This window comes from Liolophura sinensis, chromosome 8 (genome assembly GCF_032854445.1).
Source record: "Liolophura sinensis isolate JHLJ2023 chromosome 8, CUHK_Ljap_v2, whole genome shotgun sequence".
In the NCBI taxonomy this organism is placed as follows: Eukaryota; Metazoa; Mollusca; class Polyplacophora; order Chitonida; family Chitonidae; genus Liolophura; species Liolophura sinensis.
The window spans coordinates 33,730,831-33,743,786 of NC_088302.1; the positions used below are offsets into that span (position 1 = coordinate 33,730,831).

Sequence of the window (12,956 nt, forward strand, 5' to 3'; positions counted from 1 at the left end):
CTTACTATTGCACACTTTATGGAGCAATCATAGACCCTGTTTACAAGTGAACTGTTTACTTACTATTGCACACTTTATGGAGCAATCATAGACCCTGTTTACAAGTGAACTGTTTACTTACTATTGCACACTTTATGGAGCAATCGTAGACCCTGTTTACAAGTGAACTGTTTACTTACTATTGCACACTTTATGGAGCCTCCACAGCCTCAGAATGACCACAAGAGTACTCAGCTCTGCATACTCTGACACAGACTGTATTAGGGAGAACAGAATCTCTAAAGCCAGGGTCACAAGTACAACCATGCCATCAAACACCTGAAGCATAACAAAATTACATACATTATACACTTTATAAAAGCACTGATTCCAAAAACTGGACTTAAAATGGCCTGACAGTATTAAGAGGAGAAGATTTAAATTATGGAACACATATTCTTCTATTATTTATCAGGTAATTTTCCATCCCTGACTTCCAAACCGGGTTATCCATACAGTGTATCATGCAAGTAAACACAGTATACATAATGTGCGCTGAAGGATAGCAATAGAAAAAAATCTTTGGGTTTTTTTTTTCTTATTTTTTTTTTTTTGGTAAATGACTAATGTACCAAACATTGTAATTTATCCCACAACAAGTAAGTGAGTGAGTGAGTCATTGAGGTTTTAATGTGTACTTTACAATTTTTCGGTCATATGAAGGAATCCTTAGTATGCATGTAATGTACTCCCTTTTCACAAGACTAATTTCCACCACTCTTTTATCTAGTGCTGCTTCACTGAGACCCCTTACCAGGTTAAGTAAGCTGCCCCGCCCGAGCCATTATACTGATGGCTCGGCTCAACCAGTCATTGCACTATCCCCTTCATGCTGAACGCCAAGCGAGGAAGCTCCAACTTCCTCTTTTAAAGTCTTAGGTGTGACTCGACCCAGGATTGACCCTGGATCTACTGCTCCCTAAGCGGACGCTCTACCAACAGTGCTAGTGGGGCCGGTATATCAAGCAATGAATATACATTTATAATAAGGTTATGAGTTAATGAAGTGGAAAGGTTATTGAAAGGAATTTTCGTATTAAACGTTGATTAAAATATGTTGTTGTTACATTCAGATGTTAATACAGTATGTTACAAATTTGTATAGAAAGTGTCAATACAGTTAACACAGTATGTTACAAATTTGTATAGAAAGTGTAACAATCAGCATGGCGCATGTATAAAACTAGAATCTGGATGTCTGAAATACCTCCCTTCTATCCCTCAACATATCCATAAAGAAAACACGACTGATCATAGAAATAACTACCCGCTTCCATAAAACTTCAGCGTGCACAAATTTCAATTATAGGGATGACGTAAGTTTCATGGAAATAGATTCAGTACATTAGGAAGAGTTGCATAGACAAAAATCTGAACACATGGATACACACTATTATACAAACTCTTACATGGGGGTAATTACGAAAACAATTACCTGATTGCCATTAAACTTACGCATGCACAAGTTTAGATAATAGGCAAGATGTATGAGAAGTTTCATCGAAGTCAGTGCAGTAGTTTGGGAGGAGATGGATGGATAAATCTGTGTCTACAGACAGACAGGGTGATCGATACCAGTATACCCACCAAACTTTGTTGTCAGCAAAGGTATAATTTGCTGCTATTATTGCAAAATATACCCATTATTTGATCACTTCATAGTCAGTATTACATGTACTACCAATAAGTAATTATTTACACTTAATTTGCAATCAATTTGACAATTAGGTATAAATTAGGATAATGAAGGGAAATGCTGTACAATGTTAACAAAGTACATATCATCAATGCATAATCACCTGCCATCTGTCTGCAAAAAAGTCTTTGTTTCTCACAACCATTTTAATGCATATCTGAAAAGAAACCAAAAATATGAGCAACTTCAATAGTTACAGGTGGTGGGTACCTGTGTATGCAATGTAGTTTATAAGAATTATATGCAATCTGACATGATGTGTAGAACTTCCATTTATCTAAAAGTATATACATCATGTACCTTTCTCACAATGAGATGATGAGAAAAGCTGTCTTGAATACAATAAATCATGCCTGAAGCGTGGATGTGTCAAGCACGATGTTTTTGTCTTGATACACAGATCTACATTAACAGAGCTTCCCTCAGTTCCAGGTTTTAAACACATACACTCAATCACCTAATGAAAGCAGAGCTGATTAAGAGTATCATGAGCTTATCAGTTATATTTATTTATTTATGTGTTTATTTGATTGGTGTTTTACGACCTAATCAGGAATATTTCACTTATGCGACGACGACCAGCATTATGGTGGGAAGAAATCAGGCAGAGCCCAGGGGAACCCACAACCATCTGCAGGTTGCTGCCAGACTTTCCCAGGTACAGTTGTCAGTTATATGTATAACAGATAGTGTTATTTATATGAATTATGTACCATATAGAAAAGTCAGATTTAATATTTATTTATTAATTTATTTCATTGGTGTTTTATGCCATACTCAAGAATATTTCACTTATATGATAACAGCCAGTTTTATGGTGGGAGGAAATGTGGCAGAGCCCAGGGGAAGCCCACAACCATCTGCAGGTTGCTGGCAGACCAGATTTAATAAGACAATTACATAAAAAGTAAATTGACAATGACGAGACAAAAAATTATTAGTGCTTCAATATTAGGAATCTACATGTAAATGACTTTAGATTGGCAATGATTTAATTATTTATTTTTATTTTGATTGGTGTTTTACACCGTTCTCAAAAATATTTCACTTATACGACGGCGGCAAGCATTATGGTGGGTGGAAACTGAGCACAGCCCGGGGGAAACCCACGACTATCCGCAGGTTGCTGGCAGACCTTCCCACGTACGGCCGGAGAGGAAGCCAGCATGAGCTGGACTTGAACTCACAGCCACCGCATTGGTGAGAGACTCCTGGGTCATTACGCTGCGCTAGCGCGCTAACCGACTGAGCCACGGAGGCCCCGATTGGCAATGACAAAGAGTGGTTATGAGTGTAAATCTATCCACTGCATTCCATCATTTAACACGGAGTACTACCCTCATTCCTCAACCTTTTCGCGACTGAACAACTTTCAGTGCAATTTACGCACATTTTTAATTTGATTTTGGAGACAAAACTACAATGGTTTGACAGACCCAATTTCAGGGCAAACAAGTATACAAAAAGTATATTTTTATCAAGTCTACACAGAATAAAGCCTTCAGAGTATGTTTAAATAAATACCTTGCAAACGTGTGAAAAGATTTAAGGATTACAGCAGAACCGTACATATCATGTACTTTCTATAGTTCTAACTGGCACGCTCACTAAAACAGAAGCTGGCCAAAATGTAGTCCTCTTTTGGGAATCTTCCAGATATTCCAGATTTTCCCTTTTTTGTATATAAGAGAAAAGCTTCCAGCCTCATTTATGCACATTTTTAATTTGATTTTGGATACAAAACAACACTGGTTGGGTTGGCCAGTTTCAGGGCTTTACAAAAAGAATAATTTTTTTAGTCTGCTACTAATATGAATATGCTAAAATAAACATCTTGCAAAAAAAAAAAATAGAATGAAGAATTACAGTAATACTCCATTCACCACTTTTCATAGAATTTGGTCCAGCAGTATTAGAAACAATAAGGACAGGAAGTTTGGTACCAAAAAATATGTCTGCTAATATAAACAATCCTGCTTAATACTCTTCATGAGGATCAGTCCTCCATAATGCAGTTTTGACATGCCAAACCAATATATCACAACAAGGGTATAACTGTACAGTCTACAACAATGTCATTCGTTTTCAACATTCTAAATGGAACAATTTATTTAGCTCCAATTAGCCAAGTAGATACAATGGCTTCTTTGGAAGATAGGATGACATCCTGCTGGAAAAATGTACTACAAAGTTTCAGCACCAAAAATAATATTTCAGGACTCTAAAAATGCACATGTCCACCTGTAAAAATGGTGGGTGAAATTTTATGTCATTCTGGTGAACTATAAGGCAAAATATTCCACTAAAAGGGCATTATTTACATAATTTTTTTAATCTTGAAAGATATTGTTTGATTGGTTCTTAAGATTTGCATTAACAGATTGACAGACTCCACTGCTCTGCATGTACTAAAGCAATAGGTTACATATACCATAGTGAATAGTGTGACCAAGTAGTGAACCAAACTTTCTCTAACAAGTCCATAACCATTCCAGGGACAGACCACAGCCAGACTGCAGGTATGCCCAAATACACTGTTTTGCCAGACTTGCACTCCTACAGCATACCACTAAAGGGCATCAAGTCTCTTACTGGTTGCTAGGTGAAATCTATCCTGCAGTAACCATGCCAAGTCATTAAATAATTTATCAATACTGATCAATATGTGGTGTAAAGTCAATGACACCTACCTCCACAGTGAAGAGAACTGCTATGGCCAGACTGAAGTAGTGGCACACAGATTCTGCTATCTTAACCCCTGGGTCAAGCGTATCCTCCCCTGAGGTGTCAAGGTGGGGGGTGTCCACTGAGGCACCGATGGTAGTGTTAGACTCCGGATCTGTGACAGTAATGTGTGGAGTAGGGGTGCTGGTAGTGATGGCAGAATTGGGAGCTGCAAGTAAAAGAGAAAATAACAGATTACATTAACTGAAGATTTCGCAAAAATCATTGGGCTGTTACAAATCACATAGAGTGTTGGGTACACATGCACATGAGACTGTGACTTGAAATTCAGCTCTATTTTATAGTGGGCAGCAATAAAAAGAGTTGCTGGCCGGACAATCACTTGACATAGTGTCTCTCTAACAAGCCAAGAATAGTGACAGCTGGCTTAGTGCTTCATTTTCTGACACATTATATCAAATGTCTTTCTCACCAGTGTGTTCATTTGAATTTATTTGTTTTATTTTGTTCACATTTAAGAAATCATAATACATGTACATTACATCATTGACCTTCGGGTGAATTCAACATCTCAATAATGAATATCCTTAAAAATAATGAATATTAATTTACACTGCACAATAGCTCAGAAATTTATTTCATGCCAAGACAATTAGTACAGATATATATGTACACAATGGCAATTATAATCTGGTTCACAAAGGTCATCTCACAGAGTGAGGTGGGTGTGAAATGGTGCAGCCAGTTTAATGTACGTACAAGGAAGGGTAAGTGCATCAGAGCCACCCACAGGTGCAAAGTGTTAGCACACTTCAATGACGAAAGCTAAGGAACACCATAAGTGCACTTCAGTGAATTAGATACACTGGCCAAATGACAAGTTGTTTGATTGATGGAGCCTATATCTGCTGACAAACAGAAGGGATAGTCTTTATCGTGATCGCTGCTTGCAGCAGAATGGAACTCAGGAATAAGTTCCCAGACAAGAGGTTGTGACCTCAGTATAAATAGGAAATGACAATATTTACAAGTGAGACAGGAGTGGAATTGTCCAAGACTGCGGGTACACAAAGTGGTTAAAGTACATTTAGACAGGTATGTAAACACCTCTCTAGCCTGCATGAGCTCTTTACCAGCTATTCCACTACTCTCTCATCAGTTTCTCATGTGATTCTTTTGTTGTATTTTTGTGAAAACCATTGCCATAATTATAAGGCAATAATTATTTATTTTAATTTACATGCAAAATGAATATGAATTCCAAGGAAAATATGCTTTGAAAGGTCAAACATGAATTTTAATTACTTCCCCTTTAATATGAACAATGCAGTACGCAGCATGTATAATAAGATACATGTATGTATCAGTACATGTATGCCAGAAAGCAATCAGGTATGAGTTATAAACCTGTTGCAATAATGACATATATCAACTCCAGATGAATAGACATTAATTCTCACAATACCCTGCATTAGTTCGTAATGACAGGATGACAGTATATACATGTCAGGGCCTTATCTAGCATGTCTTGAGCCATTTTAGTTCTGGACAATTTTTTGAGCTCCTAAAGCACCAAAATCACCTAAACTAATCAAGCTGTAATAAAACTACCCAAATTCTTTTAATTTCTGTGGCAGATTAGTAGTATTGAAAGTGGAATATTACATTTCTTCACCATATTTTTGGAAAATTAAAGATATGATGTTCATTAGATGGTCTAGCCACGTGAGATAAAACAAACTCAATATTCATGCTACAGTTACATATATATTGGCTAAAAAGAGCAGATCAAAGGTAACAAAAATGATAAGAATTAAAGTAACAATTAATGTGAACAAAAATATTATCGTTTACCACTTAAAAGTCAAGGTTTCAAACCAATATCTTTCATTCACAGACTTATATGTAAATTTAAAAGCTCTCAGAAAGCAACACACAGAGTTGCATTTTATCAAATTTCCTTATGCACACTCACAATGTTAACTTTAAATTTTGGGATCAGAACCTTTGATTCTTTTTTTTTTTTTTTTTTAGTTTTCGGTGGTCCTGTATGTATACGTCGTAAAACACCAATCAAATAAATAAATAAACATGCACATGTATAACCTATACAATGCTGTGAGGATTTCTTAAGTTTCAGACATCGCAGACATGACTGAGATTCAGGTTTGGGAACACAATGTGGAGGCTAAGCTGAGAACATGACCAATCAATCTCAGAGCTAAGGTGCATGGAGATATGCTACTGTACTTCTGTCAGGTGCATACAGGTACATCATTACAAACTGCCTTCCAATTAGCAACCTCATAATAGTCAAGAGCTTTTTGCCATCTCGGAGGATCTCCCATAGTCTGAAAGCTAGTAATCACATTACCATTAAGCTTGGATCTGCATTTCTCGAACATACACATGTATGTGAATTTGTTCTTAATTCCTACGCTGTAAAAAGAAGTCGACAAAAATGAATGATAGCTAGACAACACCTATAATACACTGCAGTTGGCCTCAATATCATTACAGCTGCTGAAAATTAGCCCTTTTTTTTTCATGAGCAATTTTGACCTGACTAAATTTCCACAAGCCATTACTGACATCTGCTCAACACTTAATTAGGCCGTCACACAAAGGTACAACAACACTGAAAACATACCTACTGTAATTACACGTAGTTTGAATTATCACACCTCATTTGTAATTAGGAATCCTTTATGCAGGACCAGAAGTTTGATCATGCATACAGAGATACATTCATATACGTCTATACAAGTACATACATATACAGGTCCTATATACATGAGATTTCCTTAATTGGCCATACATGAATATACATGCTAAAACTCAATCTATAATATATGGCAGTTATCTCCTAAAAATGCAGAGGTTACATAGTTCCCATGTGGTATGCATAATGAAAATAAATTTCTGTGTAAAGGGCGTTGGTTACAGCAGATAGCATTGGTTACATCAGATAACGGCACTGATCTCTGATAACAACTGTCAGATCATGCTGCTGACTGCATCTCTGAGATTAATCATTTTGATTTGTCAAGAATCGCCCTGTGTGACTATAACTGTACTTTGACAAGAGGTCAATGCATGTGTACTTGTATTAAATCTTGCACTACAGTCCCTAGTGAAAAAGATATTTTCATGACCTAGTAGCTCTAACCTAATATATTCTTTTAGCCTTATACATGTACAAACTGAACTCTTATTTTTTTTAAAATATGCAGATATTCAATCAAGTTAGATTTAAATAAAAACTGGCAAACATTATTATGTTACATGAAGACAGAAATATGTACCCTTTTTTATGACATTCTATAATCTCTAGGGCAAATGGACTTTTAAAAGTGAGGGGTAAAGGTGCAGGGTAATCTTGAGGGGTAAAGGCTCAATTACTAGATTGTATACCTATACCTATACATATATGATTTGCATATTTAGCGATGAAATATGATAACCTTGTCTACAATAAACCCCTCCCTCGACAGTGGATAGACAGCTAGCACATCAATACAGTTCACATCTCAGTATTAGCTGGACCTAAATGTTACACCTATAATATATTCAACCTCACTTGCTGGCTTCCTCTCTGCTTGAAAGCCAAATGGTCTTTGACATACAAAGGTCAAAGGTCAAGTCATTACTGTACATGAACATATTTCAGAACGATCGACATGGAAATATCTTAACTAGTAATCATGGTAATAAAAACTGATCAACTTTCTTATTACCATGAAGTTCATTTGAAGCATTTGCTGCATCACTTAAACATGGGACTGTACATGTTTGGGCATACAAATGAGTAGTACTCACAGGTTGATTTAATGATTTATTTATTTATTTATTTGATTGGTGTTTTACGGCGTTCTCAAGAATATTTCACTTATACGACGGCGGCTAGCATTATGGTGGGTGGAAACCGGGCACAGCCCGGGGGAAACCCACGACCATCTGCAGGTTGCTGGCAGACCTTCCCACTTACGGCCGGAGAGAAAGCCAGCATAAGCTAGACTTGAACTCACAGCGACCGCATTGGTGAGAGGCTCCTGGGTCATTACGTTGCGCTAACGCACTAACCGACTGAGCCACGGGGGCCCCTATTTAATGATTTAATATTCATCACTATATACACACATATAAATTCAAATTAGGTTTAGATGCATTATGTAGGCATATCTTGTTACATCCGAGAGCCATAATGGTTCCGGTAAATCTGAATATTGATACTGATTGGTTTTATGAACCTAACAGTTACCTCCACCCCTGGACTTGACCAGCCAATATTGTACACAGTAAATGACTTAAAAATTGTAGTCAAAATGTCCATTTATAGAGGCAAATGTCATAAAATACTAATTTTGGTGCTTTACTTACATTTTACTAATGCGCTATCTTCTACCTCCCAAGTAAACCTCAAAAACACTTTTCCAAGACCAACAGTCAACTAAAATGTTCAACTTATAGTTTTTGGCAAAATTTTAGGTCGTTAAAGGTAAGTGAAATATTCCTCAGCCTTCGCATTAAACATGTGATCAATCAAGTACATGCAACAAAATAAAGTCAAATTATATTATATTACAATTATATCAATAAACATTCAGATAAATTACTTTAAAGGATTATCCATTAATTCCATCCTGAGAAATCATGAGATTTCATAAAAAAAGTAATGGACACAACATCAGGTTCTGCATTATAATGGAGACTGTAACAGTTGCATAGCAATAAATCATCATCAGGTGACCATCAGATCTTCATCCCCGATAGCAACTTCAAACTGCAAGCAGCTTCCATGACTATCGGCCATTACAGCGTAGAATTTTTGCTGTATACTTGATGGCATAGTAAACTAACTGCAGATCACATGACTGGTATATACAATGTGCATGTAAAGTACCAGTATATATGGTGGATATTTTAATTTCAAACGAATAAAGATTTTGTGGTGGAAACTTTTTGGGGTGTACTGCATCCTTATTTTCGTAACATTTATTTATTTATTTTATTAGTTTTGTGCCATACTCAAAATTATTTCACTCATACCACTTGTTGAGCTTTATGATGGCAGGAAACTGGGCAGAACCCTGGAGAATCCAACGACCATACGCAGGTTGCTGACAGCTGTGAGAGGAAGCCTGCATGAGCTGGACTTGAACTCGCAGCAACCAGTGTTCTGCTGTACCAACACATTTGTGTTTAAAACAAACTGAACTTAGGTTTATACAGTATTTAAACATTTTTAATCTAAAAGAATCCATGAGAATTATACACTAGTTTAATTAAGTTTTTCATGGTTTATACAGTTTATGAGAAAAACTGACATTAAAACAAAAATATTACTATTGGTTTTATCATATGTTCAAGAAAAACAAACATACAGGCACTGGACAGTTACGGGATTTGTCGAATTTATCTTTGCTAAAGACCAAGTCATATCAGATTAAAAATTTGTTGCTGATCTTGTCAAAATATCTTTCTGTGGTAATTAAGATTTATTCAGCAAATCTGTCCTAATCACATAGGATATGAAAACATTAGAACTAGCTGGCTTAAACAGAAATTGGAAGCGACTTGAATATCTCAGCAAATTCAACACTATGTGGGCAAACATGGCGTATTTACCTTTAAAGCACACAGCAGAATATGAACGTTTGGTTAGTAAAAATAGCAGCGCTACGTGTATTGCTACAGGTGTTTGAGTGTTAATGAGTTTAAGCTTATACCTACACTAAATTAATCTGAGAACCAGATCTCATCCAGTCCTTAGCTCCTTACTCCCCCCTCCCATCACCTTTCCCCCTCCACGCCTCAATCTCCGAGCCTTTCCTCGGACTGATCAATTATCACCTGGGTGTATTATACAGACGTATTTAGCAGGGAAACATGTGAGGTCAGCTAGAGTGCTCTAACTCCATTAGGTACAACAACCTGAACCAAAGGCCATGCAAGAAATAACTAGCTATTGCACTTCCAAGGTGTGTCATTCCAGTCCTTTGTTTAGAAATCCCTCATCTTACAGGCTAAGGCAAGCTGGCCATGACAAAAGCTGAGGCCAGACATATAAGACCCTAAATCCTTGAACGTTTTAAGAATAACCGCTCTTCAACACAGAGTCAACCCCAACTCCATGCCATTAAGCTACTTTTATTTCAAGTACTGGTGACATGACCTTATATATTCAGCATTTGACCTCAAGGGCTAACACACAACTTTTAATATACCCACTAAAATTACAAACTGTTGGATACAACCAAAAAAAGTTTAATATAAATTATAATCCACTGAACATACATGTCCCATACATGTAATGATTCAAAAAAGTTTTTACATGCATCTGTATTATTTAATGTACATTATATATACATATATATATATATGTGTGTGTGTGTGTGTGTGTGTATACATATACTGTTCAGACAAATTGTTTCCAACCTCCCTGAGTGCAAATCGCAGGGTTAGACGCTAGTGGCATAAAAGCCTACCTTTCCGACCTGAGTTTTGGACATCGGCAGAAAGCAGCCTGTAGCCAGGCACAGATTTCTATTTTCCCCCTTTAAGAACAATTCTTGGCCAAAGTAAATTTACCGTAACCCCAAAGTAAACACGTCTCCTTGTAAGACTACATCCTGAGCAAACGGGCATTAACCCTATGGAAATACAACAGTAACAAGCAGCCCTCAGCTTATAAGTGGACCCTTCTGTGACACAGACTCTGTCATGAGCTGGCAGAGTCAGAAAAATCCGCTCCCACATACACAAAACTCACACAATACACATCATGGCATTCTTCTAAATACATATGATCGACAATTACCTACAACATTTACCAAAGACCAGCATATTAAACAATGCTACATACACGTTCAAATTAAGGTAGGGATATTTCTAATTACTGTATTTGGTCTTAATTTAAACATCAAACCAAAAGGTGTGATTGTAAGAAGCAAAAAAGTCATAAAGTTTTCGTCAGAAACTTAATAGTCAATATCATTATACCAACCTTCAAATAAACTTCACAAACCCTTTTCTAAGATCAACACAGTACTAAGTATTAGGCAAATGAGTAACTCAGTCCTGGACAAAATTCAGATCAAATACTTACTTAATCATGGTCTTTAAGAATACATATATGACTGGGCTAAACCTCAAAATTCAATACATTTTTATAGGAAGTTATGAGGAAAAATGAAAAAAAAAGCTGGTGAAAAAATTTACAGACAAAAAGTTTGCATGATGTCTTTCAGTAAATTGGTAAAGATTTATAATTTCTATCATTCCGGCATGGTTATAATTTAAGTTACCAATTTTACATTTACAATGTGTAATGTAATTCGCAAGAAGAAGTTTTTCTCACAGGGTAATTCAATCCGGACGAGTCAGATGGCTATAAATTATGTAACCATGTTGCAATTACAGTGCACCCCCAACTTCGATCAGGCAATATGCCAATAGATTAACCTTGGATTGATCTTCTGCCTAAATCTAGAATAGATTCTCAACACACATGCACACATTAATTCATACGCTTGACAGGTTGCGTGCATGCTGTCAAATGATAAAGAAATCTATTATTTACAAAATAAACAGTTCAATCAAACTTAATTTGATTAATGTTTCATGCTGTGCTCAAGACTTTTTCACTCCCACACACTGTTTACGCATGATGGCAGTCAGGTTTTGTGGGTGGAGGGAAACTCTGATGTAAACTGGCACTGCCCTTCATCATACAGTATCAAACAAATCTTCTGGCTTAAAGCTGCAGTTAAAGTGGCAAGAGTTGGATTTGAACATGTGATCTCACTGACAAAACTACTAACTTGCCAATTCACAAAAACATTTTTATTCATCAATGAGTAATAAATATGAAATATGAGTTACTTATGCAGATAAGAAAACTGTAGGGTATCTAGCTACTGAAGATACAGTAGTGCCTGATCATAATGAAGCCCCTACACGTGTGATCCACTCATCTTACGCCCGTCTTGATCGGTTGTGGTGCGGATCCTACGTTGATCATACAGCAGGGCTTGTCGGGCCATCTCCACATGTTTGCACCATACTGATCGCATCTTGGTCCGATATAATGCCAATCATACCCGGACAGCCCACCCATGATCTGCATAAGATGGCAGCATCTTCCTCAGCCTTCCCACACAGAAGTTCCGGCCCACATAGATTTATCATGAGGTTCAGGCACCACTTTATGGTTCAATATTCCAGATTTACTCGTGCAATTTTACAACAGAAATCAATCCTACCACATGAATGCACCTCTCTGTGCATTGCTCTCAACATGTCCACAGCGTACCGCATTGAGAAATCTTATAAAGAGTTACTGTCTGGATTTTATCAGATGCGTGTAGGTAAAAAGCTAGAAGCCAAAACGGCATGTACCATGAAAATATGGCATGAAAGGTAAAAAAAAAACTTGCTCAAGGTGGGAAAGCGGATCATTTGTATGTACACTGAAGGGTTAATAGTTGTGAGATATAGGAGCTAGCGCTCAACAAGAGCCTTGTACAGGCATGTG

At 36.9% G+C, this 12,956-nt stretch overlaps 1 protein-coding gene across 1 annotated transcript in view; it reads right to left on the reverse strand.

The window, feature by feature from the left end:
• Window positions 1-12,956, reverse strand: part of LOC135474049 (transmembrane protein 266-like) — a 34,707-nt gene that overhangs the window by 6,101 nt on the left and 15,650 nt on the right. Inside the window, exons 3-5 of the mRNA XM_064754041.1 lie at window positions 4,426-4,628; window positions 1,839-1,892; window positions 180-318 (exon numbers count right to left, since the gene is read on the reverse strand). Of these exons, the coding sequence (XP_064610111.1) occupies window positions 180-318; window positions 1,839-1,892; window positions 4,426-4,628 (396 nt within the window). The remainder of the gene's footprint in view (window positions 1-179; window positions 319-1,838; window positions 1,893-4,425; window positions 4,629-12,956) is intronic.